Raw genomic sequence first — 19,758 nt, forward strand, 5'->3', positions numbered from 1 at the left:
CATTCAAATATCCGAAGGGTGGGTGCCAAGAGGACGGACCCAAGCTACTCTTGGGGGTGCCCTGCAATAGGACGAGAGGCAATGGGCAGAAACTGAAGCACAAGAAGTTCCACCCGAATATGAGGAAGAACTTCTTTACTATGCTCGTGACTGCGCATGGAACTGACTGCTCAGAGACATTGTAGAGTCCCCCCCACTAGGGATATTCAAAAATCGTCTGAATGCAATCCTGTGCCATGGGCTCTAGGACGACCCTGCTTGAGCAGGGAGGTTAGACTTGGATGACCAACCGTGGTCTCTTCCAACCTGGCCCATTCCCTGCGAAGCGCCGTGGGAAGAAGGGAGAAGGCGGAGGAGCCGCCAGCGCCACCGCCTCCGGGGCTCACCCCGGCACAAACCTCCGCTCCCAGACTTCGAGTCGTCCCTGAGCCGCGCCCAGGGGTGGGCTTTCCCCTCTCTCCACCACGTTCCTCAGCGGGTCGCGGCAGAGCTCAGCGCGCAGTTTTCCCGCGCAGCCGGCCCGTCCCGGCCCGTCCCCTCCCTCTTTCCCGCTTCCCCGGGAGCGGGGCCGGCGCGCGCGGGGGCTGCCGGGCCCGCCCGGCGCCGCTGGTGTGACGCGCCCGCGCGGGCTAGTGACGCGCGTGCGCGGCCCGGGGCGGCCGCCGTGTGGTTGGTCGGCGGGAGGCCGGGCCGCGGGGGAGGTGCTGCGACGGCGGCGGCGGCGGCGGCTCGGGCCACGGGCGGGCGGGCGGACAGCGCACAGGGCCCCGCCGCCGGGCGGGAGAGCGCGAGCGAGGAGCGGCGGGAGCGCTGAGGGGCAGGAGAGACGTGAGAGAGGGAGAGGCGGAGAGGCGCGCGAGCGCGCGCGGGGAGGGGCGGGGCGGAGGCCGCGGAGGAGCCCCCCGCGCGCGCGCGCCAGAGGCCGCGCGCGGCGCGTGGCGGGCGGGAGCGGCGCGGGGGGAGCGAGGCCGGGCCGCGCCGGGCGCGTCCCCGCGGGGCCCGTGACGGTGACAGCGCGGCCGGGCCGCGGCGGGGCTGCGCGGCCGCACCACCAGCAGGAGCAGGAGGAGGAGGAGGAGGCCGCCGGCGGCGGCGGCGGGGGGGAGGCCGGATCGCATCATGGCCTCGGGTGGCAGCGGCGGCGGCAAGATCCGGATCCGGCGGCACCACCTGGGAGCCGGGAAGCCACCCTACGCGAGGGGCAAGCAGCAGGTGAGGCCGCACGTCAGCCCGGTGAACCCCTTCCCCTGCACCCGCTCCTCTCCCCCAGCGCTCCCTCAGCGGCGGGAGGAGGCGCCCGGGAGGCCCGGCCCGGCCCGGCCCGGCCCGGCGGAGCCGCCTCTTCCCTGCGCCACCCCTCTGCCCTCCACACAGCCCCACGTGCGCGGCTGCGGGCCGGCATTTCCCGGTGGAGTGGCCCCCGGGGAGGGAGGAGGGAAGGGTTTCCCGCCGGGGCCGCGGGGATTGTGGGATTTCCGGGCGCTCGCTCCGCTCCGGCCCCGCCGGCCCGCGAGGGGCTCCTCACCTCCCCTTTGTCTCCCGCCTGTCCCCGCTCGGAAGGAGCAAAGGCGGGAGGAAGAGGTGGCGGCTGGGAAGGGGTAGGTACGCATTCCCTCGACTGGCGAATGGAGCGGGCTGGCTCCCGCTCTGCGGGATGCTCGTTTTGTCTCCGGGCTGCCTGGTTAAATCCTGGTTAAATTGGTTTAGATTGCGTTACCAAGTGTAGTTACTCCTCAGATTTAAGTGCATCGCTTCCAATATGTGCTTTCTTGGCGAATTCCATATTGTGGATTAGTTTGTAAGGGTGCTGAGTAGGTAGGCATCTTTCATTGTTTTCTCTTTTTCTTTGTAGGATTCTGCCTGCAGAACCCTTAGGTCTGCATTTGGTCGTTTTTTCAGTGTCTTGCCTGTGCTTAAACGTGCAGTGCAACTGAAATGTAGCTCTTAATCATAAGGCATTTTTTCCTCCTTTGTATTGTAGGACAGAGTTAGATGGATTCAAAAAACCTCGCTTTTTGTAAATTGTGATACAAAGGTCCTACACCATCTAGAGTGACTGCAGAGGGAAGAAGCAAAGATCCTTCCCATCTGCTGTTTGCCAAGAAATTTCAAGATGCCCAGAAACTGTGCTCTGGAAATGCCTTCCACGTGTATTTATGAACCTGAAATTGATTGTTCAGCTAAAACGTTTACATTATTAAATCGGTAATATAAGCTAGGGGATTGAATATTATATGCAAAATTGAGGGGGTGTTACACACGAGTTGTTGCTCAATTAGTCTTTATTCTTTGGGAAGTACTATACTTAGTCTTTTATATAGTAAACTGCTCAGCAATGTCCTTGTAAAGCTGTCAAGGGGATGCTTCATGCAAAGAATCACTGCACTTACAGAGCAAATGTTGAAAGTTCTTATGTGAATGATATAAGGATAACATTTAAATTGTGATCTCTTATATGTGTTGATACTATGTAGATAGCTGATAAACCTTACACATGAATTTAAAATAATTAATGTAGATGGTTTCCTGACTCTTCTATTGTTTGTTGTCTCTATGTGCTTTCCAGTAGGTTTATTTAAACAATGTGCCAAAGCAAACACGTGCTTGGGGATATCTGTGGGATTCTGCCCAGAGAATGGGTGCTGCAAATCGAATACACAGACCAAATTAACAAGTAATATGTTGGGGGAAATATGGTAAATAGGAAATGTAAATGTACAGATATGTACATTTGTTACAATGGGTAGCTTTTTTAACCCTGTGCAGGTTGCTAACTTGCATTGCGTAAAAAGACGAACTCTAGGTAGATAAGTGACTTAAATTGAAATTAATCGAAGTGTTCCTATTTTCAATACAACATCTACTCTGCAGAAGTATTCCACGGTTTGGTGTTGTCTCTCAGTAATGAGTTTGGGAAGACATGAAAGTGCTCGACGCAGTTTTGATGTGAGGTTATACCCCTGATTCTGAACCCCTGATCCCCTAATTATTATCAATAAAGTAAGTTCGTAGAAATACTTTGTTAGAGCTTTTCTGGGTGCTTGCAGTCAAGACTGCAGTCCTGAAAACTCTCTCATCAAGCTCTGAAGGTGCCTAAGCACTGTACACAGTATAGCTAATAGCTTTAAAGTTCCTAGGGTATCTAATTTTTTTTCCACTTGAATGAGAGGTGAGTAGCACAATATCAGGCTCACAATTGTAAGCCTGGTGTCATGTTTTTTTGGTGTCTTGTTATGCTTTCTCGATGTTGTTATTTTGCCATAGTCTCCCAGGGAGCTCAGTCAGGTGAGAGTTCTCCAATCATGTCCAACGTGTGCTGCAGAATCAGTCTTATATTAAGTGCAGTGATGGCTTTAGAAGACAATTGGAAGAGGAGATGCTGCTGCTTTTCAGAGATGCTTAGCTAAAGCATTTGTTCAGAATGTGGTAGACCCTGCTTCAGATTCCTTTTTTGCCTGCAGGCATCAACCTACATCTTCCACTTTCTGGGCAAATATCCCAGTCCTCAAGCTGTGTGTTGTCTTCAGTTCTTCTGACTGAAACTGTGTTATTATCCAGAAAAAGAATTTGTGATTCACTGAGCCAGGAAGAGGAGGTATAAGAAGATGTTGCCTTCCAAGACTAGAGACATACAGGATCTGATCCTTTATTTCAGAGGTTATTTTATATGTTCGTGGAATAAACATGTGCAAAGCACAGTATTTCCTGCCCTTTGCTCCCCAAGTCCCTGATAGGCAGCCATGCTTCTTTATGTTTGTATGTATGTTTTTTTAAGTCTAGAGCATTTTTTAAGCCAACCTCAAAGAGGTGAGGTGAACAGATGATGGCTGGTAGATGTGATTTGCTGCTTATGTATTCTCCTGGAAGATGGAGATGTGGGTACAGATTCCCCCACAAGTGAAGGAACTAAACCTCGTTATTTTCCTTTCTGAGCCAGCACCCTGCCTTATAGGAAGTGCACTGTCAGCAGCTGTATTACTAAACCAACAATAAAAAAAGTAGCAGCACTGCTAAGTAAAGATGGTATTGACTCATCCACCATGAATATCTGTGGTGGGGGAATTGCTTCTCAGAAAGAAAAGATCCTTTTGTATCTTCATGTTGGGTGTTCTTGGAGTAGAATTGCAGAGGTCTCTCCATTGACTGTGCTTTCCTAGTGGCAAAATGTTGACAGCTACACGCTGAGTGCATTGACTTTAGGTTACACCATGCTTAGCATGCTACCTGTTTACTTAGCCATCTCATGCTGAAATATCCAGCCTCTTCCTGCACCGTTTAAGAAGCTTAGGCACTTGAGTTAAAATTATGGCTTCTTCGAGAGCTAAGCACATGCAGGCGAGGGAGCTCTTGTGTCCGGAACCTGGGTTTCGTCTTCTGGATGTGGCCCTAGTGTTTCTAAATGCCAGTTTGTCCTGGTCATTTAGGTAAACTGATGATTGGAATTACTAGTGCAGATGTGTAAATGGGAGGAATGTTTACATTGGTGACTTATTAAGCTTCTAGAATAGTATCTGTATGTTTCTATTGTCATTTTTATGTGTGCGCTGGTTTAGCTTGAAACAGGGCCATTCTCATCCAGTAATACAGATTTCAAAGATTTTAAACGTGTCTTACAGGAGAAGAGACTAAAATAACTTTTTTTGCTAATCTTTTCTTATTAGATAATTGACCATTGAAAGTGTCAGTGAACTTTGATTCTCCTGGACTTTTAAACTCATACAAGCAGATTTAAGTATGAGAAAAAAACAGTTACCTGAACAGTGTTTAACCTTCCCATAAACTTGTATATATATGTGTTAAGCTTCATCTTAGGGCTGTTTAATATCAGAGATAGTACTTGTAGATTAAAACTTCTGCTAGGGAGCGATATGTTTTTGTTTTTTCTTATGTGTGTACGTGCCAGTGCATATTTATAAAGTAGATGTGCTACACTGATAACACAAGAAAATCCAAAGATGTTTTCCTTGATGAAACCAGCTTAAGTTTCTGCATGTTTGTAGTTGGTCTTGTGCTGATTAGTTCGGACATTACCTGACAAAGGGGAGGAGAAGGCCACTGAAAGTCACTTTCACTGGTCCTGAAAGCCCCTCTGGATTGGTGAGTTTCGTAAAGTCATTTAAGTCATTCTGTAAGGTTCTTTCCAGAGGGAATAGCTACAGGATCAGGAACTTTAAGTATGTAATGACTAAATCATTGCGTGCCACCTGCTGTTGTCCTGAAGGTAGGCCTTGCTGGACAGTGACTACAGACAGTGGGCAGGTGGGATTTCATAAACCAACCGCCAGGTTTCTTTTGTGAGGAAATTTGGAAACTCTGATGCTAAAAGGTTCCTGGAGTATCGTATTTAATAATGTTTCATAAACCTTGGGCAGGAAAATATTAATTTAAAAAGATCTTTATTAATAATTTCCCTAGGGACCTACACAAGTACAATTGTATTGGTTTAACTCTATCAACAGGATTGCACCTTGAAACATGCTTAGGTATTTGTATTTGTATGCAACTCTCTGCTTGATTTGGTTTTGTAGCAGGCCAGCACATTGTGCTAAAACAAATAGATTGAAAGAAATGTTTAATATGTATTTAAAGATTTGTTTTAAAAGGATGGGCTAATAGTCAGCTTCAGAGGCTTTATCTCTGCCCCAGCAATATCAAATTATATTAGAAAAAGAGATGTTTAAATTTGATACTTGGCTTTCTACTGCTGCCGTAAACAAAAATGTATCATGATTGGGAAGAACTTGTAAAACTGAGGTACTGACAGTTTTCTCTCGTTTAGGCTAACAGTACTGTCAGTGGTACAACAAATTGTAGATGATGATTATTATAGCATTTTATTAATATTCTGGGGTTTGTCTTGCAAAGTGTTGTCGTGACAGGCTTGGAGGCTGTGAAGTACTGGGGAAGAATATTAGTGGGCGCTATCTTAGGAGGAAAAAAAAAGCAGATGAAATAATTGACTGTGTTAGCTGGGACACTGCAAATTGTCTTTGGTTGCTGGCAGCACATCACTTCCTCTGAGTTATTTATTCCTCCAGTCAGTAATTAGAACCAGTTCTTGCTCCCCTGCCACAGACAAACTGAGCTGCTGTTGATTCTAAGGACTGCGGGAGGAGAGACTTCAAAATCTTGCATGCCCAAAAATGTTTGAGCAGAAGTATTTCACATTGGTGCAGATGGTGGGCTACCATACCATTGTGTAACAAATTCATAACACAGGGGGATGACTGGCTCAGTGGGCATGGGGTGAGTGGTGGATGTTGTTTACTTAGACTTTAGCAGTGCCCTCGGCATGGTCTCCCATGCGATGATCCCTGTTGTCCATTTGGTGAAATATGGACCTGTCAGGTGTACCGTAAAGTGATTAGAAAATTAGCGGGACTGTTGACCTCAAAGGGTTTTGATCAGCAGTATAAAGTTACAGTGGCAGCCAATGGCTAATAAAGGCTGTCAGGAATTGCTATTGAGACTGATGCTGCTATATGTCTTTACTAAAACCTGGAATGAAGGAATGGTATGGATCCTCAGGAGATTCCCTGATAGTACCAAATCTGGGGGAACTTCAGTCCTACTGTATGAAGAAGGTTAGGGCTGGCATTGAGGGATCTTGGCAGAAACAGGCTGTCAAGAACCTCATGCATTTTAGTAAAGGCAGATGTTAAGTTCTTCATCTGGGATGAAACAACCCCATCTACCTGCTGGACAGCAAGCTGAACCTGAGTCAACAGCATGCCCTTGAGCTGAAGGCGACCAACTGCATACTGGGAGGTATTGGTAAAGATGTGGGGAGGATGTTCAGGGAGTTGTTTTTTCCCCTGTATTCAGCACTTCTGGGACTGCATCTGGAGCATTGTGTTCAATTTTGGCCTCTCCCGTACACAAAAAAAAAAAGTCAACATACTGGAGTGAGTCTGGTTGAGGGCCACCAAAATGGTTAGAGGGGCAAAGGCCCATGGCTGAGAGAACTGGGTGTGTTCAGTGTAAGAGCAGCAAACACCTAATGAGACTATAGAGAAGGTGTAGCAAGGCTCTTCTAGAAGGTTCATAGCAATAGAAAAAGAGACAATGGACTCAAGATGCAAAAATGGAAATTCCAATTTCATATCAGGAAAAATCTTTTAACTATGAGGAAAACCAATGTGTTGGAAGAACTGTGTAGGGAAGTGTCTGTCCCTGGAGGTGCTCGAAGCCCAGGTGGGCACAGCTGTGTATGACCTGCTGTTCTTGGCCCTTCTCTTAGCAGGAGGTTGCAGCAGGTGACCTCTGGACAGCCATGCAGCCCCTGTGGATGCGTGTTTCTGTCAAAGCCGCAGTCGGACCACAGAGCACAGACAGACGTGGTTTCAGCATAAATGTTGCTGTTCCTCTATCTTGGTAATCCTGTTGTTGGTCCATTCTTTAATTGTGTCTTCAGGTTTGTGTTGCTTTTTGAGGGAGGAAATAATGCCTCCATCTCACTGTTGCAGTTTTTCTGGAAAAAGTTGGAAGCTTGCCCTGAAGAAGAGAATAGCTAAGGGGCTCTTTTTCTAGGGTTGCTGTTTTGCAGAGTAATTTTTGAAAATGTTTTTTAGTGGTAGGTCATGTGATGCTTTTCCATTTTTCTGCTATTAAGTTGTAAGTACTTTGGGTTTTTTGCTTTTTATTGTTCTGTGTAATCAATTCAGTATTTATTGTGTATATTTTTTACATCTACGATGTATTGAATAGTGGTATTTATACTGTCATGAGAGAAGGGAAAGGTGTTCCTCAGTATGTGTGTGTGCGCTATTAAGACAGTATAATGAAAACTCTCTTCTGTGCTTTTTGTAACATGCAATAATATAAGTTCTCAATGCTGCAGAATTATGAAGTGCCCACAGTATTTTTCTGAGAAAGAATTCTAGCCATTAGGCAGGATTTTTTATTACTTGTATTAAATCACTGTCTATGCAGTTTCACTAACAACTGCCCTAAAGTTAGACGTATTTCTTGTTTTCCCTTGTACAAATCTCTTGTGCCAAGTATTATTCCCTTCTTGACGCTACATTTTAAATTTTATTTTACTGCTTTAAAGTCTTGCTTTGTCCTTATGTTTGAACACTACAAGTCTTATCTGCCTGTTAAAACTTTTTAATTGGAGCTACAGAATGACATTTAGAGAGGCCCAGACAAGCTCAAGAAGTGGACCCATGAGAGCCTCATGAGGTTTAGCAAGGCCACATGCAAGGTGCTGCACCTGGCTTGGGGCAACCCTGCTATCAATACAGGCTGGAGGATGAATGGATTGAGAGCAGCATGGCCAAGAAGGACTTGTGCAAGCTGACGGATGAGAGGCTGGACATGAGCCATCAATGTGCACTTCCAGCAAGCCAGTTGTATCCCGGGCTGCATCAATAGAAAAGTGGCCAGCAGTTTGAGGGAGGTGATTCTGCCCCTGTACTCTGCTCTGGTGAGACCCCACCTGGAGTACTGTGTCCAGCTCTGGGGTCCTCAGCACAGGAAGGACATTGGCCTGTTAGAGTGAGTCCAGAGAAGGGGTTCAAGAATTATCAGGGCCTGGAGCACCTCTCCTGTGAAGACAGACTGAGAGAGTTGAGACTGTTCAGCCTGTAGAAGAGAAGGCTCTGGGGAGACCCTATTGTCACCTTTCAGTACCTAAAGGGGACTCAAAAGAAAGATAGAGACAGACTCTTTAGAGGGCCTGTTTAGCAGAACAAGGGATAACAGTTTTAAACTGAAGGAGGGTCGATTTAGATTAGATATAAGGAAGATGTTTTTTACAAAGAGGGTGGTGATACTTTGGAACAGGTTGCCCAGAGAGGTGGTCGATGCTCTGTCCCTGTAAACATTCAAGCTCAGGTTGCGTGGAGCTCTGAGCAACCTGATCTGGTTGAAGATGTTCCCTGCTCATTACAGAGGGGTTGGATTAGGTGACCTCTAAAGGTCCCTTCCAACCCAAACTATTCTATGAATCTATACATGTTGCACGTAAGTACAGGGACTTTGGGAGGGTTTGGCTTAGTTGTGACTACCATGTTTTTTCACCTAAGCGTAAGTTCAACTTAACATTCACATTGCTGGGGTGAAATGTGTGTGCTAACACATGGACACCAACATGCACCAAGTCCTACAGTTAAGCACACATGAACTTTGCAAATACCTGTGCCAATTGAAAATTTTCTTTCTCCTTTCTGAGGCTGTTTATTATTGTCTCTATAGCTCTGCTCCTGTAAAGGGTTGTGTGAGCGTTCTGGGGAGCTGACTGACTTTGCGGTTAGTTATGATTGTATATGAATGAAACTTTTTTGAAGCACATGTGCCTCACAACTCCTTCCCCTATTAGAGTTCGAGGTCTGGTGACCTGCAGGACAGAAGTAAACAAGCAAAGACTTAAACTGTTTAACTGATGTTTTCTTTGAGACTGGATTACAGGTCTAGTGAGGCACTGAAATATCTAACAAAATATTAAATTGATAAGGAAAAACTATACCAATATGTGCTAGACTCTAATTTGTGCATTTGTAATTAAAGTCATCCTGTGCTAAGCAGATGAGAACAAGATTTAAACTGGTTTAAATGTAGCTGTGTTAGGGAATTACTGTGGTGCAACTAAATAAATATTAAATTTAGCTATAACAGTGCACATGTTCTAATGTCAGACCTTAGTATTTGTTAATAAACTTACTTTACAGAGTTGTGGAATATATACAGATTTGTAGATACCATTACTTTCAGTCACTACAGAAATAATCTCTATGTGCAATGGCAATTTTTCATGTTGCTGGTAAGAAAACAGTGTTTGGAGATACTAGTTAAAATATGTCCAGAAAGACACTGCTGCCCCATACAACTGAAGATTACTGCCCTGCAGCAGAGGTGAGCCTACCTGGACTTTACAGTTTCAGGATATTACTTTAAAATGTCAAAAAAATATAACAATAACCACTGCTGCTGCAGCTAAAGTGACCAAAAGTCATTGGTTTGGTTTCTCTTAGACATCAGTTCTTTCTTTTTAAAATCTGGTCAGGCAGTGCATGCACCAGGGATAAATGTGTCCTATTTAAAGTAATTGCAGGTTCTGGTGGGTTAGATGAGTTGTGTGTATGCTATACAATGTCTGTGTGTGATATTCAAAAGTAGGGAAGCTTCGAGTTTTGGTAAAATACCAAATTATCAGCAAGAATAACTAAATGTGATTATTTGGTTGCTTCATTTTAACTTACCGGTTCAAAATTGGGAATAAATTAACATTAAATGTGCAGCAGGGTTGGCTGTACATTTTGCAAAAAGATTAGCTTGTAATGTTGTCAACTCAGTTTGTAGATCACCATGGTCAGAAAAGATATTTCAGAGAGAGCATGTGAATACTAACAGTGCATTTTATTTAAAAAATTAATTCTAGTCTTCCTGTTTAAAGATCGTGTTTTACTTTGCAGGGCCACTCCAAAGTGTCAGGAATGAGATTTTGTAGTTATTCAATGGCCTTTAACTGTCGTTTCAGGAGTTGTTGCAGAATTTGGACTGCCTTTGTGTTTTACATACACAGTGTGTCCTCACTGCTATGTGCCATAGATTGGCCTGTGATACCTCGTTCGTTTGTGAGTTCTCTTAGGCAAAGTGGCATTGAAAATGTTTAATGTGGGAGTCTAGTATATTATAGAAGGTAGCAGATTTGTAGTGTGGGGTGTGATGCATTGATAGCCCTTTTGTGCATAAACTGTGCTGTAAATGCAGGAAAGAGGAAGAGCTTGCCATTTTCTATTATCAGTTATGTTTGGTGATGTTGAAATACTGTAATGAATTAGATCTTACTACATAGAGAATATCTATAAATAAGACAATTTTATGCCTAAAGAGTGTATTTAAACCCTAAATATAAAATGTATGTTTTACATTGCTAAATCTGATACGTGTACTAATGACTTTTAAAGACCATCTGGTGCTATGGGAAATGTATTTCTTGATCATTCTGACTTTGAAAACTTTAAACTTCTTCTCTGTGTGGTTATGTCAGAAATAAAGAAAAACAATCAGCTTGGACTATAGGGTTCCCTTATAGAAACAGAAAGATAACCTGAGCAGCATTTAAATTAATGTAGTTCTACATACTGTCTATGAAACTTGGCTGCAGTCACACTGTGGCAACTAAGTTGTGGCAGTCTTTCAATTAAAAAGTATTAACTACTTAGAGTTCCTTCTTAGATTGGGAAAGAAAGAATTTTAAAACTGCTTGCAAAGTTGTAAGTGTCCTGAATCTTAACTGTCCTGAAGGCAGTGTCCTGAATCTTAACTTTTTCATTTTTGATGCTGATAGATTTCCATCCAGACAGTAATACTGAATGTAATTTACAGCTCCCATTGCTGATCACTGCTGAGGGTTGACTAGAGCCTAATGTAGGCTTGTGTGCCTTGTGTGCCAAGAAAGGTGCCTTGTACTTTGTGCTCCTTTTTGTAATGTTGTCACTGTGTCAACTGAAGGTGTGGACAAAACTTGAGATAAAACCATTCAGTGTCACAAGGATTTAACCTAGTGGGCTAGGCACCAATTTATCTGTCAGAACACACACTCTGTGTTTTGCACTCAGTTCAGCTGATAATGATATGTACAGATGTGCAAACAGTGCCAAAAAGTACCTGAGTTTCCCTGGAATGTTTATTCTAAAGCTAATTAGACTAAGGAAAATAAGGTTCACTTCAAGCAAGGAGAAAGAAAGTCACTGGCATCTGGTAACACAATCCCTTCTTCATGACTTTTAGAAATAAATCTGAATTAGTCCACTTGCCTTAAATAAAATTGTTGTTTTTCAAATGTTACATAATTAATGTCATTCCTGAAACATATTGTTCATATTAACTCATAAGTTTTATTGTCTTTTTTCTAAATGAAATATCAAACTGCTGTCCTACATCCCAATTGAAGCCACTCCCTAAATCGCAAAAGCAGAGTTAGTATAAGCCAGTCTAAGTCTGCTGTTGCAAGATACAGTCATGTCACATTTTCATTTCTGTTCCTGCTTTTTGCATGATCACCCATGCAGCCACATGGTAAGCTGCACCAGCGACCTGACACCCCTGATGGGTAGTCTATAGTCACAGTTTATAGACAAATTTTTGGCTGGACCTGTTTATTAGAGCCCTGATGCAGTTTGTCACTTGGTTGCATGTATGTGCTAGAGGCAGCATAAGGGAAGGGCGAGTTGAAAAGGAGAAAGGGACAGTGTCTTAATGGCAGTATGGACACAGGATGGTTAAAAGAAGGGAGAAGTTTTGTTTCATGTTCCTCTGGTCCTGGCTTCCTGATCGTACTGTCTCTCGTGCCAGTTCTGGTGCACTGAGCCAGTTTAACTCATTAGCCCAGAAGAGAAACATGTACTTTTTGCCAGATTAATGAATTCAGCTAGCATGGAGAGTAGTATGCTATGTGCCAGAGCTGACATGAGGTAACTGGGAGGGATGGAGAGGACATGAAAATTCTTTATTGGTGGTTTTAAGTGGTTAGATTAATCTGCTCTCTCTCAATGAACTTCACCATTAGGAGCAGGTTTTCTTCTTCAGGACTTACTGATTCATATGTTTTAATAACTTGAACTTTGAAATAGGAAGCAGAGCAGTCTCTGAGAGGCAAAAACTTGATGCTTTTCAGAAGTGTGCATGCAGTGAAGTGAAAAGTAGCTCTTTTATCTGCTTTTATCATTGCTGAGTACTCCTGCCAGCACTTTCCTCACCCTATACTATATGAAAGACCCTTACAAGCTGGAAAAACTGTCCTATTCTGTAAATATTTTTGGTCAAGAAATAGCCTGCTTTCGAGTTTGGAATTCAAAACCATGACCATAAACTATCGATTTTTCTTTTTTTATATAAATCCTTTGAAGAAACGGTATTTTAAAGTAATAAATTATGACACCTGTTTGTTTACTGGTGTTTCTGTCTACATATCTTTTACTCAGTGTTGCAGCCAGCATCAGTTTATGAAAGACAAGTCCTGCTTGACCAACCTGATCTCATTCTGTGTCATTCTGTGACAAAGTGACCCACTTGGATGAGGGAAAGGCTGTGGATGTTGAATGTCCTCTACCTAGACTTTAGTAAAGCCTTTGACACCGTTTCCCACAGCATTTGCCTAGAGAGAATTCACCTGTCTTCCCATGGTGTGAACAGGAGTAGTCTTCGCTGGGTGAAAAACTGGCTGGATGGCCGGGCCCAGAGAGTGGTGGTGAATGGAGTCACATCCAGCTGGTGACTGGTCAACAGTGGTGTTCCCCAGGGCTCAGTACTGGGGCCAGTCCTGTTTAACATCTTCATCAATTACATGGACAAGGGGATCGAGCACACCCTAAGGAAGCTTGCACATGACACCAGGTTGGGTGAGAGTGTTGATCCTGAGAGGGCAGGAAAGGTCTACAGAGGGATCTGGAAAGGGTGGATTGATGGGCCAAGACAAACTGTATGAGGTTCAATAAGGGGAAGTGCTGAGACCTGCACTTGGGTCACAGTAACCCCGTATAACACTACAGGTGTGGGGCAGAGTGGCTGGGAAGATATCTGGCAGAAAAGGGCCTGGTTGACAGCTGGCTGAATATGAGCCAGCAGTAAGCCCAGGTGGCCAAGAAGGCCAATGGCATCCTGGCCTGTATCAGCAAATAGTGTAGCCACAGGACCAGGGCAGGGATCATGCCCCTATACTCAGCACTGGTGAGGCTGCAACTCGAATCCTGTGTTCAGTTTTGGGCCCCTCACTACAAGAAAGTCATTGAGGTGCTGGAGCATGTCCAGAGAAGGGCAATAAATCTGGCACTTGAGGACATGGTTTAATGGTGAACATGATGGTGGTACTGGGTTAACAGTTGGACTTGATAATATTAAAGGTGTTTTTCAGCCTTTATGATTCTATGAAAACAGGGCTTTGGACCCTCAAAGGGGGGATTTGGGTCTTCAAGACAGGGCTTTGGGCCCTGGAAATGGGCTTTTGGAGGTGAGAAGGAGGGTTTGAACCACGAGTTGGGTATTGTGCCCTAAAATACCACAAAATAAAGCCTTGCCCCTAGAAATGAGTCTCTGGAGGGTTGGAGGAAGGCTTTGAGACCACTAGATTGAAGGCTGAATCCTGAAGAGGAGGCTTTCATCCCTGACATGGAGGCTTTGGACGCTAGAGTTTGGACCTGAAGTTGTGCCTTTGGACTCTATAAAGAAGCCCTTGAACTCTACAAATGAGTCTTTGGACCTTCCAAATTAGACTTGAGGCCTTCAAAGTAATGCTCTAGGCCCTTCAGATGAGTCTTGAGACCTCAAGAGCAGGATCGGAACTTAGAAATGAGAGTTTGTGCCCAAACAAGGAGGGTTTGGACTCTTGGGTAACAGTTGGACACAGTGATCCAAGAGGTCTTTTCCAGCCACTGTGGTTCAGTGATTCCATGATGTCAAACCAATGTGACTTGAAGTAGCTGTTACTGTAGTTACTGTTGCTATGATGTTTGTATACATAGACTTAGATCCAGCAGAGCTGCAGACGCTTCGAACGATGCACAGATTTTGAAAAACTGTTGTAAATATCTATTCATAAGCTGCTGTGTCTTTCCAGTGGATTTTCATTTTGTTCAGCTTTCATGCTTATATTTTTTAGGATGAGTATGAGTTTGTTTGAGGTGAATAGACAGTAGTTGGTACTGACAGTAGCTCAGACTTCTGAAATCAGCTAAGGAGTAAACTGTGTTCACTGACTAAAGTGGTGCTCCACTCAGTCAGGATTGTCCCATTACATCTCCTGCCCTTTTGTGATGTTAGTTTGGTACCCCTGGGGCCTGTAGAAATTAGGATTTATGAGCATTAAAGCTGTGTGCCAACACTGCTTCTTCCACTTCCAATCTGAAGTTGAGAACTAGAAAAATTTTTGTGCAGTAGCACATTCAGAATAGCCCTAGTGAATGAAGTTGTTCAGGAAGGGACTGGTACATAATCGTGGCTTGAGGAGATGTGCTGGTTTAAAGGTAAACCAGCAGGGGAAATGAACTCAACTCAAAAGAGAGATTATAAATCAGAATAACAATTTAATAAAATAATACAATAAGTATGATTATACAGACAAACAATTGGTTTTAACCCACAAAACCCAAATGTATAACCCAGCACCCTGGGGCATGAACAGAGTGGTGTTTGTTGGGCCCCCTGAGTCCAAAGCAAAAGGAGAGGGGAAAACCTGTTGGTGAGAGTGCTGTTGCAGTCTGGTCGAGAGTGGTGGTCTGCAGTCTTCCTCTGGATCCCACGAGTGGTTCCAAAAGTTCCAAGACTCCAAGACTATATATTCTCCAGTTCAGGCAGGAATGCTCAGTACTTCCCTCAGGGTGGGGAGTTCCACAAAAGAGTGTGAGGACAGGGGGCACCCTCCTATCTCACAGGCCTCTTAACACCCAGTTTATAGCCTGAGGAGTCAGGCTGCTCTGGGCAGAGGGTGTAAATGGTCTATTGATACCAGTTTTTGGGAAATGGCATGGAAAGCTATAGAATACACAGTATTGGGTTACACCCATCCAGTGATGAACTGGTCCCAGCTGTTCTAACTAGGACAGGAGATTGGGATCTGAGCAGTTTGCTCTGATTTTGCTGGAGGAATAAGTCTGCTAGACTTATTTTTTGCTATGTCTTTTGTATTTCACCTCAGAAGATCTGTTTGCATCACTGAGATGTGCGGTATCCTTGTCAGCCTTCTAGAAGGATTAATGATTCCTGTGTGGGGAGATGGTAGTGCCAGGGAACCTGGGATGGAGAAAATGCAGAGCTGGTGGCACAGGAGTAGTAGAGGGGGAGTGCTCTACTGCTGACAAGGTAGGTTTGTGTTGCATGTGCAGGCAGAGGGAAAGGGTTCTCAAACACATATGCTGAAATTGAAGAATAAGAAAATCACAAGTTAGGATAGGATTAGAATGCCAGCTTTAAAGACAGTGTAAGGCATGATCCTTTGCTGAAATGTCCTGGCAAGAACAAGGAAGCGTGCATGTTCAAAAGTGTAGTTGGTCAGTGGTGCGTTACCTGCCTGACGTGGTCAGGAATCCAAACACAGTGCCTTTGAGCTCTGATAGGCAGGTAGGATATTTTGTCTTTTTTCCTTTTTTTTGGTCTGTGTGTATGTCAATAGGCATACCTGGGGTGTATGTCTTACTTTGTGGGGGGAAGGTATTTGGTTGTTTTAGCAGGATCTGCATTTGATGGTAGCTCGTTCATAATGCCTGCATAACTCTTTCACAGTGCCTTTAATCAGTATATTTTGCAGACAGAAAACAGAGGTGCATTTCCATGTATTCTGCTTTCTCTTGCTTTGTCACTAAACCTGCATTATTCTGGAGCATGAAACTATGCTACGTCTTCCACTGTGCCTAAGCTAGATGGAACAGGCCATTAGTACTTGCTACAGTACGGCTGCACCGAGCGAGTTCCAGCTTCTGGTTTGGTTTGGGAAGTTACCCTGTGTTACCTAGCTTGAAGTGCTGATGATGTGGAGAACAGTAGCAAGGCTGCCCTTTGCAAGAAAGGGTCAAACCAGTCTGGTTTTAGATATGGATGGTAAAATTACCTTGGTTAATTATTAGTCTATCTGGGTTCTCCAGTTACTCATTGAGATTACTAATGATTGGGTGTTTACTCTTCTGGATGCCTATGACATCTGCCATCTTGAGTCTTAGGTAGCTTTCAGTCCTGGGAGGATTTCTTCAGCAAGAGAATGATACAGGCCTGTTTTATGTTTTTATTCTCTTGATGAAGAAACTCTCTAGCGATAGTGAATATAGCACTGCTTAGCTTTTTGGAAAGAGCATTGCCTTGGATGCAGTTTGTGTCCTGACCATTTGCTTATTTTGGCAAATTTTGACTCCTCTGGGTTCCTGATATGCTTTTATTCATATAGGAGCAAAATACTCCCCAAAAGGGGGACAGTGTGTCATAAGGAAAGGTGAAAATGAGGGGCTGGGAAGAGAGTAGGAACTGCCTCTTTGCTGGTACCATGCACTGAACTGCTGTGAGTTCTGGTATGGCATGCAGTTAGTTTTTTGTTGTTGGGAAGCTGAGGCTTAGTATATATGTAGAGTAGTATCAACACCCTGAACGTGGCATACTGACCTGTATCTTAGTGTCATAATTGTGATGGATGTGCTTATTATGCTGTATTCTGTCTGGTTTGAGCTGTCTCTGGATGTTTATTCTGTCTTTATGCAAGTACAAGATTAAATTACCAATCATTATGAAAAATGTCTAATTAAGATGACCTTCCTTCTGTGAAAGGGCTTTTATTTTCTACCTTCCCTTTATCCTCTTTCCCTGCCCCCCCTCTTAACTCCAGATTCAAGGGTGTCTAATTTGTTTATAACTCCCGTAAGTAACCATGTATGAAAGACTTGAATGAGGAATATGGGCTTCTTTTTTCATTTGTGTGCTGTTTGTTTAGGAAAGTTGAATACAGCAGAGTTCTTGTTTCACAGTTGTTTACTAGACTAACTAATACATGTTCAAAGACTATTCTTCATTTTCTACACATGAATAATAATTTTTAGAAAATTTTGTTACCTAAACCCAGAAGAAAACCAAAGTAGCTTGCCAGAGCCTTTGATACGTGTGTTAGCAAATGATGATGGAGTTCAACAAAAATCCGTTTAACTCTTGTTACTTTTTAGTTTCCAAAGTGTTGAAATCATGGAGATAGATTTCACTTTTGCTTCCAGCTTGCAGAGGTTGGCAGCTGTTTCTGTGGCTGCAGTCAGTGTAAGAGAGGGGGAACTCCACGCTGCAAGCAATCTGCTGCAGGGGTTTGAGATTTGACAGGAAGGTGTTTTGAAATTTTGAGGACATGATGGGGATCAAGTGACTGCCTAAAACAAAATAGTAAATAAATGTTTCCTAAATGTAGAATGTAAGCATTGCAAATAGTTTCTAAATGTCATAATGGAAATGGCTTTTATGTATACCTTAATGGCAGAATATTAAGGTTTGAAGATAGAAAACTTTAACATACCACAAAATGAAATTTGATCAAATTGGATCTATTGAACAGTCCTGTAGTGAGGAATCTGTTGTTCAGCTATAGCTGTTTCTTCCAGGATTCTTTCAGGATACTCTTGATTGTTCAGAGCATAATAGTGGGTTTATGGATAGACTTTGTTACTGCAGTTCAGCATTAGAAAGAGAAATATTTAAATTCACTGATTTTAGCAGCTGTTATGGTCATCAGTATTGCTGTAGATAATTGCTGAGCTTCTGGGTTTAATGCTTTTTCAAGTGAAGGCATTACAAGGAGGAGTCCTCAGAAAAAGTGTGTAAATCAGGAGTTATTTAGAAGTAGAATTTCCCAATGACCTTGTGACTTGACAAGCCTCTGGTGAATTTTGGCTGTAGTTTCAGAATTTTGAACATTGCCAAGGTCACTGGGAAGTGCAGAAATTGATAGGTCAGTACTAAGTAAATCAGAGATAGGTGAATTTTTGTCATGCGTGTTCCAGACGTACAGCAACTCTGTGTCAACAACCCACCCACCTCTATTTTATTCATCTGAATATTGCTGTCTAATATCTGTCTTCGAGGTCTGAGCAAGGTTGCATCCCACAGTATGCTGCTGACTGTGTTTCTGTATTTTTCTTTTAAGCTGGGACTCATTAGCAGAGTGACTGAATCAGTGAAAAACATTGTACCAGGATGGTTACAGAAGTATTTCAATAAAAGGGAAGATAAATGTGTAGATACAAATGAATCTCCAAACCAGGAAGAGAATCCAGTAAACTATCACGATGATTATGCAAATGAAGATGCTACGGTAATTGATGGGAGAGTCACGCCTGAATCAGCAAGAATTAATTTGGAAGGTATGTGAAATATCATTTAGTATTCTGACCATCTGTATTTATTCACAGATTTCTAGTTCTGAATCTAGATTTCTAAGAGAAGCTGGAAGGAGCATTTTCACAAAATTAGAAAGACGTCACAAAATAAACCAAAAAAACCCAAAACAAAATCCAGCCAACAAAACAAAAACCCAAACCAAAAAAAACCACAAAACCCCACAGAAAGCAAACACATAGAAAAAAATCAAAAAGTGTTTTTGAAACTGTCTTAGCTTCACACTACAATGTTTAAATTGCAAAACGTATTAGAGGTTGACTTGGAGCTCTTGGAAGTCATCAGTTAACTTCAGGTAGTCAACTAGCCACATGCAAAATATCAATAATATTCATTCACTAGGGTGCTGATTTGCATTTTTTTTTAAAGGATCTGGAATGAAAGTTTATCTAATTGCCTACTGTAACAGAAACATTAATTCATTTTGTTGTCCTCAAAGCAAAAGGCCAGATGCTAGAATGCCAGAGGAAAATAACTTCTCATGTCCTGAATTTTTTTTTTCCCTTTGGGCTTCTTCAATCAGTTTATTCAATTTCCTTATTGGTTTAATGGAGATCTGGAGAACTTTGTTTGTGACATTGTTCTTTTTAAAATATTTTGTAACATTAAGGAGTTGCCTGGCTAACATGGAGTCTTTGATAACTATTTGGCTCCTTGGCAAAGAAGTTAGCAGCCCCTTTACTATATGAAAGATTATTCTGTATTTTATATCTCTGCCTCTCACTGTTTCTGTAGGACTCTAAAAATTTGCGTATGCTCCCATTTGAGTTTCTATTAAATTAGCACTTTTGTGGAACTCAGTTTTTGATAAGGAGTCAAGTTTTGTCTGACCACTTGTACATAACCATCTGTGTGGAACGTCAGTTGTTTCTGTTGTTGGCAGAACAAAAAGTAATGAGGAAA

The 19,758-nt window shown here is 43.2% G+C and overlaps 1 protein-coding gene across 6 annotated transcripts in view; it reads left to right on the top strand.

The window, feature by feature from the left end:
• The first annotated feature begins 995 nt into the window (after window positions 1–995).
• The window catches only part of NUP153 (nucleoporin 153), a 44,665-nt gene continuing 25,902 nt past the window's right edge, over window positions 996–19,758 (top strand). For 3 of the 6 annotated variants that reach the window (XM_064664725.1, XM_064664731.1, XM_064664748.1), the window contains exons 1-2: window positions 997–1,212; window positions 18,605–18,821. In XM_064664725.1, the coding sequence (XP_064520795.1) occupies window positions 1,120–1,212; window positions 18,605–18,821 (310 nt within the window). In that variant the 5' untranslated portion in view covers window positions 997–1,119. Of the gene's footprint in view, window positions 1,213–15,508; window positions 15,802–18,604; window positions 18,822–19,758 lie in introns of those variants that run through there. The other 3 variants (XM_064664742.1, XM_064664767.1, XM_064664758.1) reach the window with 2 other exon arrangements.

The sequence above is a fragment of the Pseudopipra pipra genome, chromosome 1, assembly GCF_036250125.1.
Source record: "Pseudopipra pipra isolate bDixPip1 chromosome 1, bDixPip1.hap1, whole genome shotgun sequence".
Taxonomy (NCBI): domain Eukaryota; kingdom Metazoa; phylum Chordata; class Aves; order Passeriformes; family Pipridae; genus Pseudopipra; species Pseudopipra pipra.